Source organism: Mercenaria mercenaria, chromosome 5 (assembly GCF_021730395.1).
Source record: "Mercenaria mercenaria strain notata chromosome 5, MADL_Memer_1, whole genome shotgun sequence".
NCBI lineage: Eukaryota > Metazoa > Mollusca > Bivalvia > Venerida > Veneridae > Mercenaria > Mercenaria mercenaria.
The window spans coordinates 41,269,409-41,288,526 of record NC_069365.1 but is presented as its reverse complement, the minus strand read 5'-3'; the positions used below and the strand labels follow the sequence as shown (position 1 = coordinate 41,288,526).

The window sequence follows — 19,118 nt, the reverse complement described above, 5'->3', positions numbered from 1 at the left end:
GCTTCAATGCTTTGCTGTCAGCATTTAGAGGATTGTTCAATGTCTGCTCAGCCCTAGGTTGGTTTAATGTAATTGGGTTAAGTATTATGTTAGGGATCGAATTTAGCGGTTGCTAACTTGCAAAATTCGAGTAAGAATAAAAAAATGCAAGTAGGAAATCATGGCTCTAGAATATTTCACAATTGACAAATCCATTGCTCTTTAAAAACTCCTTTGGGGTAGTTATTCTACTGATAATCATGTGACCGTTTGTAGACATTGCGTTTTTAAAAAAAGTAATTATGGGGTATCTAAGTAAGCGTTTTAACGATATTGTTTTTTTTTGGTTGGTGATTCCAATGAAAAAAAGGGAGGGAAAAAAAGGTTTTCTTTGGTGAAAAAGGCCTGCGATTACCGAAAATGCTAGCGACACCACAGGCAGTGACCTGAAATAGAAAACCCCGACCCCCCCAAAAAAACCAAAAGAATTATAAATACTTGGCTCCTTCTTCCAAAACCAGAAAAAGGGGGAAACGGAGCTAAACAAAAAAACTTTTTAAAAAACCCAAACAACAAAAAAACGACAAAAATTGCTAGTTGGGGGGAAAAAAAAAAAAATTTCGACCCCTAGTTTTGCCCAAATGTCAATTCCAGAAAGGTGCTGTAAATTTTGGGCCTTTATTCGCCAAAATTAGACTGGTCTTTTATGATTAAAAAATTTCTTTAAAAAAAAATGCTTGACGAAACACCATACATGCCCTCTTAATAATAAGTTGCATTATAAGTCGCCTTGTTTAAAAAAACTGCGCATGAAAATGTTGGTCCAGTTATTCGAAAAAGATTTTTTTGTCTGCTTATGTGTAGTTTGAGGAGGTTCCATTCCTTGCAAAAAAAAGTTGACATGGAAAAATTTTTAAATTGGTTTAAACTGTTTGCCATGTGTGATAAAAAAAGTTTTGTTAACCCCTGATGGAATTCACGGTTTAAAATGCTGCGAGAGCACACTTTTAAAGATGGAGCCTTCCTAAATTTTAAATTAATGTTGAAAAAAATTTAAGTTTAAAAAAAAGTTCAGTTGGTTTGTTACGATGACGACAGTGATCTTCTAGTGGGTTTTAAAAGGCCCCGGAAGAAGATGAAATTCTGATGGAGACACAATAGATATCTCGCTACAAACCAAAAACTGAGACAGGTAAAAGTTAGAGTATTATGGGGATTTTTTTTCAAATAGCCCTTTTTTTAATCCGTACGTAAAGTAGCAACCCCTTGTGTCAAACAAAAATTTTGGGTCTGGCGTGTTGCTATACAATTTTAGGATTTGGGCTTGTTTTTTAGCCACATTCACAAAGTGACGTGTGACTTTTTGGTTTTGGGAGCGTCCCTCTCCCTTCGTCCGCCGGCAAACTTTGCTTTTTGACCTCTCTGAGGCACATTTTTTTATGGGGTCTTTTTGAAAGTGGTCGAAGTTCTCTTGATGTTCTAGGTAATTCGAAAAAGGGGCACGTGCGGTCAAAAATAGGTCATAGGTCTAAAAAAGAAAAAACCCTTGTGACCTCTCTGGGCCTATTTTTTTACATGTTTAGAAAATTGGTAGAATGTTTACTGAGATATCTAGGTCAGTTCGAAACTGGTCACTGCCTTCAAAAAAGGTCATGCAATAAAAGAAAAAACCTTTTGCCTCCTAGAGACCCTATTTTTTCATGGGTTTTATGAAATTTTGGGTTTATATTTATCTTGTGATATCGGTCAATTTGAAAATGGGTCAGCTGCGGGAAAAAAATAGGTCTTGGTCTAAAAATAGAAAAATTTTTGACCCCTGTTTTGGGGGATACTTTTTAAGGATTTTCATGAAAATGGTAGAAGTTCACTTTATGATTTAGGCAAAATTTGAAATAGGGCCAAAGCCATCAATAACTAGGTCGTAGGTCAAATAATAAAAAAAACCCTTTTGGGCCCTCTTTAAGCCATATTTTTATGGGGTCTTTTGAAAGTTGGTCAAAAGTTCATCTTGATTATCTAGGTCAAGTTCGAAAAGGGGGCACGTGCGGGCAAAAAAAGGTCGTAGGTCTAAAAAAAGAAAAAACCTTGGACCTCTCTAGAGGCCATTTTTTCACTGTCTTTAGAAAATTGGGCAGAATGTTTTACTTGATGAATCTAGGTCAAGTCGAAAAAAGGGGACGTGCCTTCAATAACTAGGGCAGTAGGGCAAAAATAGAAAAAAAAAATTTTGGGCCCTTAGGGCCTACTTTGAATGGATCTTCATGAAAAATTGGGCAGAAAGTTCACTTATGATTTGTAGGTCAGGGTTGAAATGGGGAGTGCCCTCAATAACATGTCAGTAGGTAAAAATAAAAAAAACATTGTGGACCTTTAAGGCCTATTTTTTATGGGATTGTAGAAAGTTGGTTGAATTTCACTTTATGAAAAAGATCAATTCGAAAAAGGGGCGCTGCGGTCAAAAAAAAGGTCATTAGGCTAAAAATAGAAAAATCTTTTTTACCCCTCTAGAGGCCTATTTTAAGGATCTTTTGAAATTGGTCAAATGTTCTCTTTATGGGTTTTTAGGTCAAGTTTGAAAGTGGGTCACGTGCCATCAATAACTAGGTCAGTAGGTCAAATAATGAAAAGCCCTTGACCTCTCTAGAGGCCATATTTTTATGGGATCTGAAATAAAAGTTGGTCTGAATGTTCATCTTGATGATATCTAGGTCAGATTCAAACTGGGTCACATGAGCTCAAAAACTAGGTCACTAGTAAAATAATAAAAAAAAAAACGACGTCTACTCAGTTCAAAACGGGGGTCATGTTGGGGACAGGTGAGCGATTCAGGACCATCATGGTCCTCTTGTTTGGATACAAGGTTGTGACACCAAACAGCTACATGTATACAGTCTACAATTCCAGTACACTCTGTAAATTGCTACATAATTGTAATTAGCTATGAATTTAATGAAGTCAATAAATCATGACTTGATTTGTAACATTTTTTGTGTATTTTTCAGGCGGGAAAAGCTGTTCTTGAAGATGAAAGTGATGATGATGATGACAGGCCCGATGATCTCTCTAGTGATTCCAGTGATGATCCTGGTAAGGATATGGCACAGTAGTACCATATATACTCACCTACAGAGTCCCAAATTTTCACCAGAATTGTCCATATTTTGGCAACTTTTTTGGCTGGTTAAATTTCATTGTACAAAAGATTTCCTGTCTAGCAGCTGGCCTGAAGTCTCAGTAAAACTTTTAGGCAGTCTGGTCAGGATCCATGCTGTTCGCTTTCAAAGCCTATTGCAATTAGAGAAACCGTTTGCGAACAGCATGGATCCTGACCAGACTGCGCGGATGTGCAGGCTGGTCTGGATCCATGCTGGTTGCAAATGGTTTCGCAAACACACTGTTAATATTGTAACACTGATATTATTCTTTGTAGAAGTGTCGTTCCCAAAATTATCAACCCCAAAGAAGGGAAAGGGAAAGAAAAAACATGATGTGGAAGAGTTTAGTGAAGATTCCGACTTCATAACCCCTAAGAAGAAAAGGAAGCGTGGTGTTGTTCGTGACAAACTGTTAGATGTTGATATCTCAGACTCTGAAGGGGAAACAGGGAAGAAAGGAAAGGGGAAAAAAGGGTAAGGTGTTTGTTGAATAAACTCATTGAAAGCTTTAAAAAAGAATACTTGTAAAGAAAACATTAGTCACGTTTAGCTTTCTGTTGAAAGAGCTCTGTACAAGATAAGTCATATGTGAAATGTTACATTTGAAAATTTTTTTTAGGGTTTTCTGTTTAGTATGGAGATGGAGCATGACATAGTAATTAAGTAGAAGAGGAAGTACACTACATCATTTGATATCTGTGCTCCTTAGTGGTTTGTCAGATTTCACTGCCAGATTCAGCATATGTCACAATGGAATCTTAAAATGATAATACAGCCAACTCTGAGAGACCTAGCCATGCCTGAAATTTACAAATTGGGCAATGAAAATTATGTTTATGACCTTCCCTGTATCTCTTACTGCTTGAAATAACTAGTTCATACTTGACTACCTTTTGAGATAGGACTACAGATGTATGTGAGAAGATTCTGTTTACTGCTATTTACTAATTTAGGAGTACTGATATTCAGTTTTAAATACTAGAGCCAAATTCACAGTTACTGTTGAGGAATTTTGCCATCCTCCCAGCCAGTAAAATTAACTGATAGAAATAAATGGTTCCTGTCCTGCTTCTTTGCAGACCTTCAGACTGGAACCAACAAATTCTTGTCTGATCTGAGTTTGGTCAGACATGGTGTATGATTGATAGATAACATGGGTCAGATTCATGTAATTGATTAGTAATTGATTACTTTCTTGTTGGATGTGTAATCGAATACTTAAGATTACTTTGGCTAAAGTAATTATAATTACATGACAATTACAGTTGATTACTTAACTTTTAAATCAATTAAAAACTTATATCAACCATAGGGTATCAACAAGTCAACATTTGCACTTTCTTTTGTTAATACTGATGATTCTTGTTACAAACAGGGACAAGGTATGTAGCATGGTGCTTTTATTTTGACCATTTCAGATGTAATCTTGAATGTGTTGCTATGGTAATTTTATATTTTGTAACAGGAAGAGGAAGAGAAAGAAGGAAGACAGTGATGCTTTCTCAGAGATCAGTGATGAGGAGGAGAATAGAAAGAAAGGGAAGAAGAGAAGAAGGATAAAGAAAATTGCATCCAGCGATGAAGAAAAAAACCCTGAAGATGTAAGTAGATGTGATTAGAAAAAATACTCACTGGGATTTACGATTTCAGGGATAGGAAAAGATTTCCGAAAATGTTAAGGAATAGCCTGAAGGCATAATATTATCAAAGATGGTTATATGGCACAAATGAAAAAAAATCTGATGGGAATAATGAACATTTTAAAAATGTGATTGGTAAGGGATGGGGCGGAAATAAGATTGGTGAAACAGAAAATCCAGTTTGCAATTCAGTTTTTCCTTTAGATTGACGGATTATTCTAAACGAATTTAACATAGATACGAAATTGTGTCGCTGTTACTAGCTTTTCTGATGGAAAGTTAGTTTCAATGTTGGGGAAAGTTTTTATCTCGAAATAATTGTTGGAAGGATCAACTACTTCACACTGCACAGAATAATTCAAAGCAAAACTGTAACATATTTTCATTTTCAGGAGGATGGCAGTGATATGGAAGATGACGGGACCCCAGGAGGTTTTGCTAAACGTAAACAAATCAGGAAGGTCATAGGAAGCAAAAAACTCACAGACCAAACAAAGGCTGCCCAGAAGGCAGAAGAAGAAAGAAGAAAAAGAATTGAAGAAAGACAAAAGGAGGTAAATGAAAAACTAGTTCAAAAATGTTCCCATAAAAAAAAAAAGATTGAAAGCTGTAAGTGTCTTAAGATATTTGAAAGGAAGGTTACAACCTGTTAAAAGAGTGTTAACCAAAACCTCACCCAGACAGTAGCCCCTCCTGTTGATTTTTGATGAAGCAGACAAAACGGCCGGTTTTTGTGGGTAGGATTAGAACTCGTGCTAAAAATTCAAACTGGATAAAATTTCTTCACATGGTTTTTAACAGGTAGAATAAGCTTCCCCACCCCAAGTAAATAACATCTCCAAAGCTTACTGGGAGAGGCTTTGTCATATTTGTTCCAAATGCTAGAGGAGTGATTTTTGCTCACCTTAATTTTTTAGCAGATTAGGTTTGAACACCTTGAAATTTAAAGTGGGGATTTGGATGGGTGGGAGGTCCTTCCTTGCAAAAAAACAACAGGTTTTTCTGCTTTATCAAAATTTGATGAAGGGTTTAGTTTAGGTGGATCTTATTGGTTGTTCATATTATGGTACATATTGAATCAAGTTTGTACCCGTAAGAATATGTACGTAAAACCTGTGCTAGGCAGCCAGTCAAGGGAGTGACACAGTCTGGCTTCTTACAGCAAGTGGCTGCTTAACCATTATCATGCTAAATTTCTATTATGAACTTTTCCATCTTTCAGTTAGGACAGTACCATTTACTGTTAAAAGGGGTGCTTACCAAAAGATGCTGACTGAATGGCAAACAGTGCAGATCATGATCAGACAGCACGGATGTGCAGGCTGATCATGATCTACACTGGTCACAAAGGCAGACTCAGTCGTGTCCAGCATGCTCGGGGTTAATTCTCACTTGTATTCACATGTTGATATTAATTTATAGGAGTTAATCTTGACTCTTGAATTAGAAAATTTGCTTATTAGTGACATCAGGGTAAATGTATTAAAAGAAATTTAATTTTCAGGGGCTTGGGAATGCGTTGAAGTAAGTTGCTGGAGAAGTTTAATTAGAATTAAGGTTATTGACTGATAACGACACTCTGCAATTTGTGTGAATGTTTTGCAACTCAGCCTGTTCGGACTTAAATTAATCACATATAGATTCCCTTAAAAAATTGGAAAGAGCCCAGATCTCATATGAATAATATGTAATTTTTCAACTGTCAGTACAAGTTCACTGCCTTAAGTAACAGTTATTATTAATGATCAACTAAAATTTTGTTGGAATATTTATTTCAGTACAACACATATGTTGAGGTTGAGGGTGGGGAAGAGGAAGAAGAGGAGGTTCCTGAGGGTACAGAGAGAGAAATACACACACCTGTCAAGAAGGATAGTATTGCACAAATTCTTGGGTCGCCTAGAAAGGTTCCTGTGACAACCAAATGTGTACTTGAAATGGATAAAGAGAAGAAGAAAAATCTCATTGAAGTTGACAGGACTCTTGTTAGAAAGTTGAAACCACATCAGGTTGAAGGTAAGAGGAATTATTTGTTTATTGTAATGAAATTAGAAAGCCAACTTTTGAAAATGGGAAAGAATTCTTTTTAAACTACAAGACTTTTAAGATGTGAATACAATATCAAGAATTTTGAGTTTTATTTTATCTGAAACTTTTTTGAGTTCTACTGTAGAAAAAAGTGAGGGAAGTTTCAGATATTTGTTGATATTCATGATATAATTTCTTCGCACTTCAACTCCAGACAATGATTTTATTCGACAACAAATTACTGTTTGGGATATATTATTTCTTTAACAAATACACACATTTGCCTGAAATAACATTAACATTTTTTGTACTATTGAAATGTTTATTTTCAGCTGTTAGATTTATGTACAACTGTTGTGTGGAGAGCATACATAGACTGAAAAAAGGTGAAGGGTCAGGCTGTATTTTGGCTCATTGTATGGGACTTGGAAAAACACTGTCTGTATGTATAACCACCTTTTGTTGCAAGTTTTAGCTTCTTCATCTTCATTTTCCCTTTTGTTGGTAGGGGGGCAGCTGTGACTTAACATGATTTTCAGAAAATTCTTTCATTTAAAGGGTAGGGTCACATGGCGGAATTACTTGAATAAAAAAAAATCAAGCAAGTTTTCAAAATGAGTGCAAATTTTAATTACATTTTCATTAACATAAGAATTTCCATTTATTTGTGGCCTGTTTTGGTTTTATTCAAGGTTTTCCAGATAAAAGGCGTTAAGCCATGATTTCCAGTATAACATGCATATAAAACTATGTGACTTTTCTCTTACTTATTTCCAGGTGATAACGTTTGTCCATACAATGCTGTCAAATGTAAAATTAACGAAGATGACCAAATGTTTGGTAGTATGTCCACTAAACACATGTCTGAACTGGGTCAACGAATTTGAGATATGGCTTGATGATGTCGATTTTGAAATTGAGGTTTGTAAAAAAAAAACGTAGCTGTTTAAATCTGTTTTCAAAAAAAAAAAAAGGGGGGTAACATTTTATACACTATAATAGAGTAGAAAAAGAATGTCAGTTACTGTTTTTTAGCTCGACTATTCGAAGAATAAGTAGAGCTATCCTACTCACCACGGCGTCGGCGTCACACCTTGGTTAAGTTTTTCGTACCAGTCCACATTTTGATAAAGTCTTTTGAGATAAAGCTTTGAAACTCTCAACACTTGTTTACCATCACCATGGCCAGTTATAGGCAAGAACACATAACTCCATGAAGGATTTTGGCTGAATTATGGCCCCTTTTGACTTAGAAATCATGGTTAAGTTTTTCGTACCAGTTCATATTTTGACATAGTCTTCTAAGATAAAGCTTTGAAACTTTCCACACTTGTCAGTGCTCCAGCTAGGATTAAAAAAGGGCAGGGTGCTGGCACTGAAAAGGGCAATTCTGGTGGTGGTGGTCGGTCCGGGACCGTGCTCCCTCCCGGGGAAAAAATATAATTGGTCCATGCATACAGTGCATTTTAACATACTTTAGGCATGGAATTTGGCATAATGTAGGCATGTTTTTTTGCACGTTTTTTGGCACACTTTAGGTATGGTCTTTTAATAGGCTATGTCCGTCATTTCTGCTGTTTGTATTTTACTTGGCATAGATTTTCAACTTGTCACAAATCTTTGTAATTGCATACTGAATAACAATATCTATGTGTTTAGGCCTATTTTACTTGTTACAATTTCAGTACACATCTTCTCCATGTAGGCTACTTGATATTTATAAATTTATACGTGCAACATATTATATACAGAAAATAAAGTTTAAACTTCCACTTAAATAAATGAAATCAGGCAAAGTTTTTAACTTACAACAGTCTAAAAGCAAGTTTAGCACTTGTAATAGACATATTCCGGGTATCCAAAATTTTATATCCGGATATGGTTACACTTTTTTCTAAAAGTCGTCGAATGTCCAGTTTAAACAATATTTTTGAAAAATTATTATGATGCAAAGACAGTTTAACAGCATTTTACAGTATCTGACATTAAAGTGTACCCTGTCATTACATCTTAGTAAACTAATTTTAAAGAAATCTTCATGAAAAATCGGCAATTTCACCATGCAGACGACAAACTACTTTCGATTTCAAAAACTTGTAAAACGATAAAATCAAAATATTTTCCTATCTAAATTTGATTGTGATCGATTTTTATTAATTAGATTTAAATGTCTGTTGTCTGGACTTAAGTTTCAGTTGTGTATAAAGGTATTTACGACTGTATTACCGAAAACGAAAGTACACTTGACAGGTGGCGCGAAATGATAATGATTTCAGACTGGTTTGCAACCTGTTTTAACACTAAGGTTCAGTGATTTTAATGCTAGTGGAGCAGTCTAAAATATCATGGTCTGCCTCGGGCATGATTACAGCAGGTAATTGTTTAATTGTTTGCTAATTATGTCAATGCCTCCCGGCGTGTATCACTCGATAAAAAGGGGCAATAAAGCAGTGTATTATAATCACTGAGGCAAAAAAGGGAAGTTTAGCTAAAAAAAGAAATGAATGGTTGTAAAACGGGCAGGGTGCCTGGCAGGGCAACAGGGCGGAACGAATTTCGGAACGGGCGATGAGCACTGCTTGTATACCATCATAATGGCCAGTTATAGGCAAGAGCACATAACTCCAACAAGGATTTTGGCTGAATTATGGCCCTTTTCGACTTAGAAATCTTGGTTAAGTTTTTCGTACCAGTTCGTATTTTGACAAAGTCTTTTGAGATAAAGCTTTGAAACTTTCAACACTTGTTTATCATCACCATGTCTAGTTATAGGCAAGAGCACATAACTCCATCAAGGATTTTGGCTGAATTATGGCCCTTTTTGACTTAGAAATCTGGGTTAATATTTCGTACCAGTTCATATTTTGACAAAGTCTTTTGAGATAAAGCTTTGAAACTTTCAACACCTGTTTACCATCACCATGGCCAGTTATAGGCATGAGTACATAATTCATCAAGGATTTGGCTGAATTATGGCCCCTTTTGACTTATAAATCTTGGTTAAGTTTTCCGTACCAGTTCATATTTTTTGTAAAGTGTTTGACATATGGCTTTGAAACTTTTATCACTTGTTTAGTATAATAGTCTCTATCTGTAGGAAAGAGTACATAACTCTGTCATCTATTTTGGCTTATTTATGGCCCTTTTTGGACTTTGAAATTGGTTCTGTTTTCATACAAGTCCACGTTTTGTCAAAATAATTTGACATATGGCTTTTAAACTTTGAACACTTGTTTATCGTTATGATTTCCATCTGTAGGCAAGAGTACATCACTATTTTGACTGAATTATGGCCCTTTTTGGACTTTAAAATTGGTTCATACATTGCAAGACTTATCGAAATCAAAGAAATACAGGAACATTGTCTAATCTATTTATTTCTTTTGTCTGAATATCTGTGGAAATATTTTGACCCAATTCTTCAATCAATTCTTCGAATAGTCGAGCGTGCTGTCATCAGACAGCTCTTGTTTCTATATTTCCCAAACTTTTCCTTGGTATTTTTCACTTACTTAAAAATACATAAGAATTTCAATAAATAATTTATTCCAGATTCTGTTTTCCTATTTAATATTCCCTAACAGATTTACAGATTAATGTATCGAGACTTGGTGTTCTCTGTGATGAATTAGCAAAATGTAATGCATCCATATTTGTCCTCCAGTTTTATGTGGAGAAGTTAAAGCTCATGTTGAAAACAAGGTTCTGCTATGATTTGAGTCTTAACTTTCTGTGTGAGTGACGGCCAGTATATATATCTTTGAATTTTGAGACCAAAAAAAAAAAGTATTTCTATGTATTTTTACAAGTATTTCAAAATTATGACTGCCTGTTGCAGGTGTACGAGATGTCAAAAGTGAAACAGAACTTTGAGCGAGCACAGATGTTGAAAGAGTGGCATGAAGGTGGCGCAGGTGTGATGATCCTAGGGTACGACATGTACAGAAATCTTGTGAATGGAAGTCATTGTAAGAACAAGAAGCAGAAAAAAATCTTCTATGAGACATTGGCACAACCAGGTAATGTACTTCTGTTATAACGTGGATTACAATCAGACATGTATATTTAAAGTTGTCTTTATTTGTAGTTGGTCTTAACCATGCTAAATTTCTATAATGAACTTGTCCATCTTTCAATTTGGATAGTACCATTAACGGTTAAAAGGGGTGCATACCAAAAACATACTGACTGAATGGCGAACACGGATGTGCAGGGTGATAATGATCTGCACTGGTTGCAAAGGCAGAATCAATCGTATTCAGCATGTTAAGGGTTAATTCACAGGTCAGAATGGGTTTGGATTGAAAGTGAAATTAGTGGTCTTTTTCTGCTTTTCCCAGGCATTTTTTTTTTGCCCCCAAAGAGTGGTACAGTGAAACACCGCTCACTCGAGCACCCAGGCTCGCTCGAGCAATTCATGTGGTCCCGGCCGATTTCCTTCTATTTTCTATGTGAAATTACCATGGCTGGGTCAAACATCGATAACTCAACACCTGGTCCCTGTGTATTAATTTACTCTTTGTTGCTTCTGGCAAACTCGAGCAGAGGTGTCAAACTTTTTCACACCGGCGATCAGAATGTATCGGTTAATTTAAAATTTTCGCACGCTGTCAGAATTGCGTGGTCTATTCCCCAACTATCTTAAATGTTTGTTTGTCGGTATATTTGGTCTGATAATGCAGGGCTTAAGCTAGGCTAAGATTTTAGGGAGAAGTCACTTCTCCCTCAGCTAAGATTAGGGAGAAGTGGAGAGGTTTTAGGGAGAAGTGACGAGATTTTAGGGAGAAGTGACGAGAGTTTAGCACCATGACATGCAAGCTGAAAAAGGAACTAATTATGCTTAATATAAGTTACTATTTTTATTATTTCCTGTCTTTGTTTATTAATTTAAAGTAAATAACAAATTCACTGAAAATGTCAGTGATTCTATTTTCTTATCATTTTAAACCTTGTGAATCTAATGTGCTTAAACTGCAAATTCAAGTTTTTTTTCACTCTTGCAATGATTGCCCAAACCAAGAAAACCCTTTGAATATGAATACAATTTAAAAAAAGTTAATTCCATATCAGCAAAAAATAAATCAAGCTCCCAGTTGCTGCACTCAGAGTCAGTCAGTTTAAATAACAAGTGTATGTCAATAGCAGTGACATCACTATGACATCACACAGAATACACGTCTCCTTTGATCTGCTGGTGTCTCTTTGATATGCTGGTGTCGGTACACATTAAAAGAAACAGTTGTCAAACAGGTTTAAGCCAGTTTCTGATGGCAGGTGTCAAAAATTTGCGTAAATTTCAGTTACGTTATTTTATTCACAGAAAGTGTCAGTGATAATATTATGTTTCTAAAGTTTGGGTTTTGAAAAGTACCAGTAAAATTAAGTGGATTTAAGGAAATTACTCGAGCCAGTCACGGTAAGATACTTTCTAAAGGTCAAAAAAGAATGTGTAAGCTTATGTAATATAAATCCCTTCTGCTTTGTTTATCAACAGTCTCTAATCTGAAGTAGGCGGAGCTTAAATTGCGCTTTCGTGTATTCCTGTCAAGTGTCAACAGGCTGATAGCGGATAATTGGTGTGTGGATAAAAAAATCGGGCGACTTGAATTTCGCTTTGATGTTAAATTAGGGCGAAGTGGGGAGCTACAAAGCGACTATTTCGCTCAAGACGCTCCCTAGCTCAAGCCCTGTAATGAGATTAATTATTGATTAAAGGTTGAAGAAAAGTTTTATTGATCATATATTGATCAATTACTGCTTGTTTTAGATTAAAGCATGTATGTTATTACTTATTTCATCTTTCCTGCGGGATCAAGAAGATAATTATGAGATCTTAATATTTTAATCAGCAGTTGTTTGCATGCAAATAAAGGAAATAATATAGCCTTTTCATAAAATTAAGACAATAATTATGAGATCTTAATTTGGGGAAGAAAATTGCGAATTCGAGTACAGTTTTTAGCTCGACTATTCGAAGAATAGGGGAGCTATCCTACACACGTCGGCGTGAGCATTAGCATTAGCGTGAGCGTCACCCAAATGTTAAAGTTTGCATACTACCCCAAATATTTTCTAAGTCCATTGAGATATTGCTTTCATATTTTGCATACTTGTTTACCATCATGACCCCAGTCTGTAAAAACGAGGAGGCAACTCTATCAAGCATTTTGACTGAATTACGGCCCTTCGACAGAATAAATGTTAAAGTTTGCGTACCACCCCAAATATTTTCAAAGTCCATTGAGATACTGCTTTCAAATTTTGCATACTTGTTTACCATCATGACCCCAGCCTGTAAAAACGAGGAGGCAACTCTATCAAGCATATTGACTGAATTATGGCCCCTTTTCGACAGAATAAATGTTAAAGTTTGCGTACCACGCCAAATATTTTCAAAGCCCATTGAGATATTGTTTTCATATTTTGCATACTTGTTTATCATCATGACCCCAGTCTGTAAAAAGGAGGAGGCAACTCTATCAAGCATTTTGACTGAATTATGGTGTCGGCGTGAGCGTCACACAAATGTTAAAGTTTGCATACCACCCCAAATATTTTCAAAGTCCATTGAGATATTGCTTTCATATTTTGCATACTTGTTTACCATAATGACCCCAGTCTGTAAAAAGGAGGAGGCAACTCTGTCAAGCATTTTGACTGAATTATGGCCCCTTTTCGACTTAGTATATGCTTATTTTAATGTTAAAGTTTTACTCATTGCTTATATTATACTATCAAGCATTGAGAATAGTCGAGCGCGCTGTCCACTGACAGCTCTTGTTCATAGATAATGTTTGTAATACGTTTTTTGAAAATGTCAAGAGTGTGTTATTATTACACATCACCATTTCCTCTGCAAATGGTCCCGATGACAAGTGGTAAAACAAACTTCAATTTTCTTTGTATGTTGGTCAATGTTTGGGTCACATGGATAACTCGAGCATTTTGCTCATCCCCTTGCGGCCTCGAGCGAGCGATGTTTCACTATACAGTCAAATCTCGACTTTGGTTATTTCGATATCTCGAGTAGATTTTCCCAGTCCCGATTTTTTTTCCTTCTTATTTTATATAAATCAACTACGGATATCTCGATTTGTTTATTTCGATATCTCGACTAAATTTTCAATTCCCAACTTTAAAATTTACTGTATTTTGACTTCGGCTATCTCTAGTGGACATTAATGGTATGCCAAACTGTGTGCGAAAAACTTCATGCGCTTGTATTCGCCCAGTTATCGTCTGCCACAGGAGGTGCGAAAAACAACATGCACGGTTATTTACTCAATGTTCCTGCTTACGACCCGAAACCAATTAACTGGCACTCATGTGTCATTAATTATTTGTTTGCAACGTGAGCTGTGTAACACGATGTTTGAGTAATTTGTATTGAATTGTGTCAAAATTGAATCAGATGAAAATGATACAACAAGATGCAGCGGTCAAAAGAGATGAAAATTTAGTTGGTTGAAACCTATCAGCCAGTTTCACATCATGTGCATTGCACAAATCACAAGATGGTGAAGTAGGTTGAACTTTTCCTTGGTCCCGACAAAGTCGAGATATCGAGAATTGACTGTATATAGTAATCAGTGTTTGTTAATTTGCTGTTACGTCTGTCTGTCTGTCTGTCTTGACTGTGAATGTCCAAAACACTTCATGTTTCAGCAACAACTTTTTAATGTATCAAGGGAACTTCATGGGATTGTTATTCAGCATTTGTAAAATATGTATTTCATTTTTGCCAGGTCCTGACATTGTGGTTTGTGATGAAGGTCATATATTAAAGAATGATGCTACATCATTGTCAAAGTCCATGATGAAGATTGAAACAAGAAAGAGGATTGTACTCACGGGGACGCCGCTACAAAATAACTTAGGGGAATGTAAGCTCATAAATGTTATGCTCCATGCAACCAATTTTTGATTGCCTGTTCAGTTTTAATAGAGACAGTATTCCATAATAGCCCATTTAAAATTAAAACATTAACATTGCATCACACCAGTAGATCATATTTATAAATATACATATTTGTAACATATAAAAAAAACAACTCGTATTATTTGTTGCATTGTGTTTTGCAGATCACTGTATGGTCGACTTTGTGAAGCCGGCACTATTGGGGACGAGGAAAGAGTTCAACAACAGATTCTGTAACCCTATTATTAATGGACAGTGTAGTGACTCAACACCATTTGATGTAAAATTAATGAAACGCAGAGCCCATATTCTCCATGAACTTCTAGCTGGTTGTGTCCAGGTAATATTTTAAACACCCTTAAATGAAGATCAGAGGGGATATGTACGAGTAATTTTACAGCTGTTGATCCTTTGCAAAAAAAAATTTGGCACAAACTTTTTCAACACTTTCAAAGAGATTCTTGTTAGTCCTAACACTGCAGACCTGTTTATGTTTACAAATTGTCCGTAGTTTATACGAATTTGCATAAAAAAATACGAACTAAGATTTACCAAAAAATTACTACGGAAAATTGCCTCGAAGATCGGCCAATTGACGAATTTGCAATCAAATTGGCGCATAAAAATCGCAAGTGGAGAAATGGAAATTTCTACATATAACTTTGTTCTAAATCGTAACCTTTCTAGAATTTTGACTTGTTCGGATAATTTGCCTTCGATTCAGGTAGAAAAAATCGATACCAATACGCATTCTGCGTAACAGTGTGAGATAACGCGTATAATAAACATCTTGACATGTGGTTGCAGAATAAACACTTATGGTTTGTTTTAATAAGTACTGATTAAATGAATTTATTCCTTTAATTTTCGAGAAATGAACAAATCGGTGAAACATTAAATTGTATTATATTTTTTTTAAAGTTTTTGAAATCGAAAGTAGATCGTCTGCTGCAATTTTTCATAAAATGATTTTAATAAGAGGTAATGTCACCTTAAACTTTAATGTCAGATATTGCCAAATGCTGCTAAACTGTCTTCGCATCATCACAATTTGTCAAACATATTGTTGAAACTTGAGATTTGGGCGATGTTTAGAAAAGTGTAATCGTATCCGGATATAATACGTATGGATAAATATCGAGAAGCTGTATTCTGAAATTTTAACATTCAAGTAACAGACATGATAGATGTTATTGTAACAGAAATGATTCTAGAATTTATTTTTATAACACATACATATATCAGACTTGTATTCTATAGGAGGCATGACCTGAAAGTAAAATTATGTAGTGACAATCATTCATTATTTGGATACTGTAATAGGTAATATTTAAAAATTGAAACATATTATTTTCAGTCAGAAAATGCACCAAAGGCTGTGTCAGGGGCTTAAATTTTCAAAAATTTCTTAGGAGTGATACTCCAAAGAAACCCTTCTTGCAGGAGGGGGTATCCTCCCACACCCTCCCCCATATTGCCACTCTGCCCATTTCAAAATCTGACTGCAGCACTGTTTTACTAATGGAAATTACAAAAAATTCAAAGCAGAAGGGAACACCCCTCCCCACATCCACCCTGCTACCGACCGCGTAAAAGTGGCTCAAACTTTTTTCAACCCAGTGTGGGCCCTGTCTGTCTACATGGATCAAAATGGATAATTGAAAGTGTGGTGCAGACTTTAATTTGCAAGATATTGTGCCAAAATAAAGGAAACCTTGCCAGCAGTATTTAGACACATACACTGCCATATGGCCTCAACACGACTTTATACGCAATAGCTACTGACAGATGGTCAAAACTACTGATAAATCACTTAAGGACTACTGACATGGTTATGAAGGGGTAAACAGGTCTGACACTGTTGCCAACAACCACAAGGGATGAACACTAACAAAGTTTTCCTCTGGTAGGGGACTTCTGTATCGCCACTGTAATACTCAGTCACTTGTTATAAATCACATTTAGCTATAGCTCTACTTTGTGAACTTCGTATGTGTTCACTTTTAAGTTCAGACTTGCCTCAGTTGTTGAATTCATTCAGTTGTAAGAAATGTACTTTTAACTTGAAATACAGTTTGACATCAGCATTATTTATAAAGGGAGATTCTGTCTTTGAAAGAATACTCTAACACAAAAAGACTTAGTAATATGTTTAAGTAAAATTACTTAATAATACCTTCTGTATATTTGGTTTTTAGTCACTTCAACACAGCTAAGGTGGTATATTGACTTTCATACATGAGGAAGACTCCAGATATCCATCAAGACATTCTTTTAGGCATGGCTTGGCACCTTGGTAGTATCATTGACCTTTGTAAATCAGATTGATGGCTGAATTTTACATCGGCTATGGGTTTTTTAACCCACAGAGCTGTTGGGGGGGGTCAAGTAATTTAAGCACCATCTTAAACCACTATGCCACATAGGCTAGTAGTGCTTTTCATCCTTCCTTTTCCTGAATTTTTAACTCTTCAATCATATAAGTCAGTTACTTTCTGTATTGACGGGCTCCTTTTACCAATAACCAAGATTAAAAGGAAATATGTAGACAAAACTTCACCCTGCTGAAAAAAAAAAACACACAAAAACACCGCATTTTGGCCATTCATATGTTGAAAAAAAAAAAAAAAAAAAAAATTCTTGAAGGGCCCAGTGCTCAAGATAATTTTTTTGACCCTGGGGCTAATTACCCCAGTTTTGAAAGCATTGAAAAGTATGGGAAATTTGGGGGGTAAATACAGTTTCCACTACATGTGCCTGAATAATGTTTGGAGGGGCACCTAGGGTCTTTCTCCACCATCAAAAGCTAGAAAAGCCCATATGACCTGAGTTGTGTTGATGTCATTTACACCTGAACAAACCAAACCAAATATATTTTAAATTTTTTTTTCCACAGAGAAAGGATTATTCTGCACTCACAAAGTTCTTGCCACCAAAGTTTGAATATGTGATCTCGGTACGACTTTCCAAAGTTCAGATGTCGTTGTATGAGAAATACCTGGAAATGAATGTAGGAGGTACTACGGGTACAAGTGAGATACGGAGCAAGGGGGCACGACTCTTCACAGATTATCAAGCCTTAATGAGAATCTGGACCCATCCTTGGGTGCTCAAACTGGATGAAATCAGACAGGAAAATAAGGTATATTCTTGTAGCACTTTACATTTAGATTATAAACCACTCAAGGTTACAGTAAACTGAAAAGATTATTTTTTCACTATTTTGCCCAACAGTATCCGCCCATGAAACAGAAACACCTGCATAAAGTTTTTGTTGTTGAATTTACAAGATTTTGAAAGTTATCTGTTCTGACATCATTCTTACAGGAAATTTAATGTCTCATTCATTTTTTTTTTTTTTTTGCCAAACTTTTTTCATGTGTTTCTTTTCATCTTTTCAACAAAAATTTACCAATATACATCTCTGAAACATTAGGTTTACTATTCATTTAATTCTAGGAAACATTTGATTATTTTGAGCTTTTTTCATTGTAAGCAATATTATTAAGACATACATGTCATACGTCCCGGATTGTCCGGGATTGTCCCGGAAATCACATACTCGTCCCGGTGTCCCGGACAGTGTTGAAATGTCCCGGAAAATTAAAAATACAGAAAAACAAAAATAACCCCCCAAAAAACTAGTTTTTTTTTTTTTGGCCTAAAAATTGTTGAATTTTACATGAATAAAACACAATAAACAGTCACCGGTGTCACATTGTTTATTCCTAATTATCCGATAATCAGTTTCATGCCCTCGAGCGGGACACATGTTGATTAATTAAGCTAGCTCCGATCACCACTCATATTGCGCACTGCGTTCTTTTGATGACCTAGACAAGCTTACTGTCGCTGAGTGGCTGCTTTTTAATTTCCGACTTTTGCAGCCACCGCTAATCCGACGTATACAGTTTGTCGACTATTGATGACCCAGATTAATTTACAGTCAGCTATTTTGATGACCCTGATTATGAATTGACAAAATTTATGATAATTTAATATTAGGAACAATAGCCGAAAATCTCATTGTTTTTAGCACGTAGGCAGTGAAGCTACATGTAGCCTTGATTGGAAGAAATGGCTGATAACGGTCAATTAAACGATAATTATTTTAAAAGGTTGTAATCTTTCAAAATGTAGATTGATTGTCACACATATTCTAAATTAAACAGTTGACTCTTGAATGCCTTTGCCGGCCGGTCCTTGAAAACTGAAATATTTTAGATCTATATCAATTTTATCTACAAGATTTATTTCATTCCTTTGAGGATTCCATTTTATTAATGAGTAGGTAAACTTTTAAGCTTTAAAAAGATACCAAATAAACTGGATTCTAAATCACGATGACCAGGTTAATTCTTCGTATATAGCAAGTCTCCCAATTCAATTCACCTCGGG

At 35.7% G+C, this 19,118-nt stretch overlaps 1 protein-coding gene across 1 annotated transcript in view; it reads left to right on the top strand.

Moving 5' to 3' along the window:
- The window catches only part of LOC123556997 (transcriptional regulator ATRX-like), a 64,215-nt gene that overhangs the window by 21,653 nt on the left and 23,444 nt on the right, over positions 1-19,118 (top strand). Inside the window, exons 10-20 of the mRNA XM_053544562.1 lie at positions 2,982-3,066; positions 3,410-3,608; positions 4,600-4,735; positions 5,167-5,328; positions 6,553-6,790; positions 7,135-7,244; positions 7,580-7,723; positions 10,641-10,821; positions 14,548-14,685; positions 14,885-15,060; positions 17,617-17,862. Of these exons, the coding sequence (XP_053400537.1) occupies positions 2,982-3,066; positions 3,410-3,608; positions 4,600-4,735; positions 5,167-5,328; positions 6,553-6,790; positions 7,135-7,244; positions 7,580-7,723; positions 10,641-10,821; positions 14,548-14,685; positions 14,885-15,060; positions 17,617-17,862 (1,815 nt within the window). The remainder of the gene's footprint in view (positions 1-2,981; positions 3,067-3,409; positions 3,609-4,599; positions 4,736-5,166; positions 5,329-6,552; positions 6,791-7,134; positions 7,245-7,579; positions 7,724-10,640; positions 10,822-14,547; positions 14,686-14,884; positions 15,061-17,616; positions 17,863-19,118) is intronic.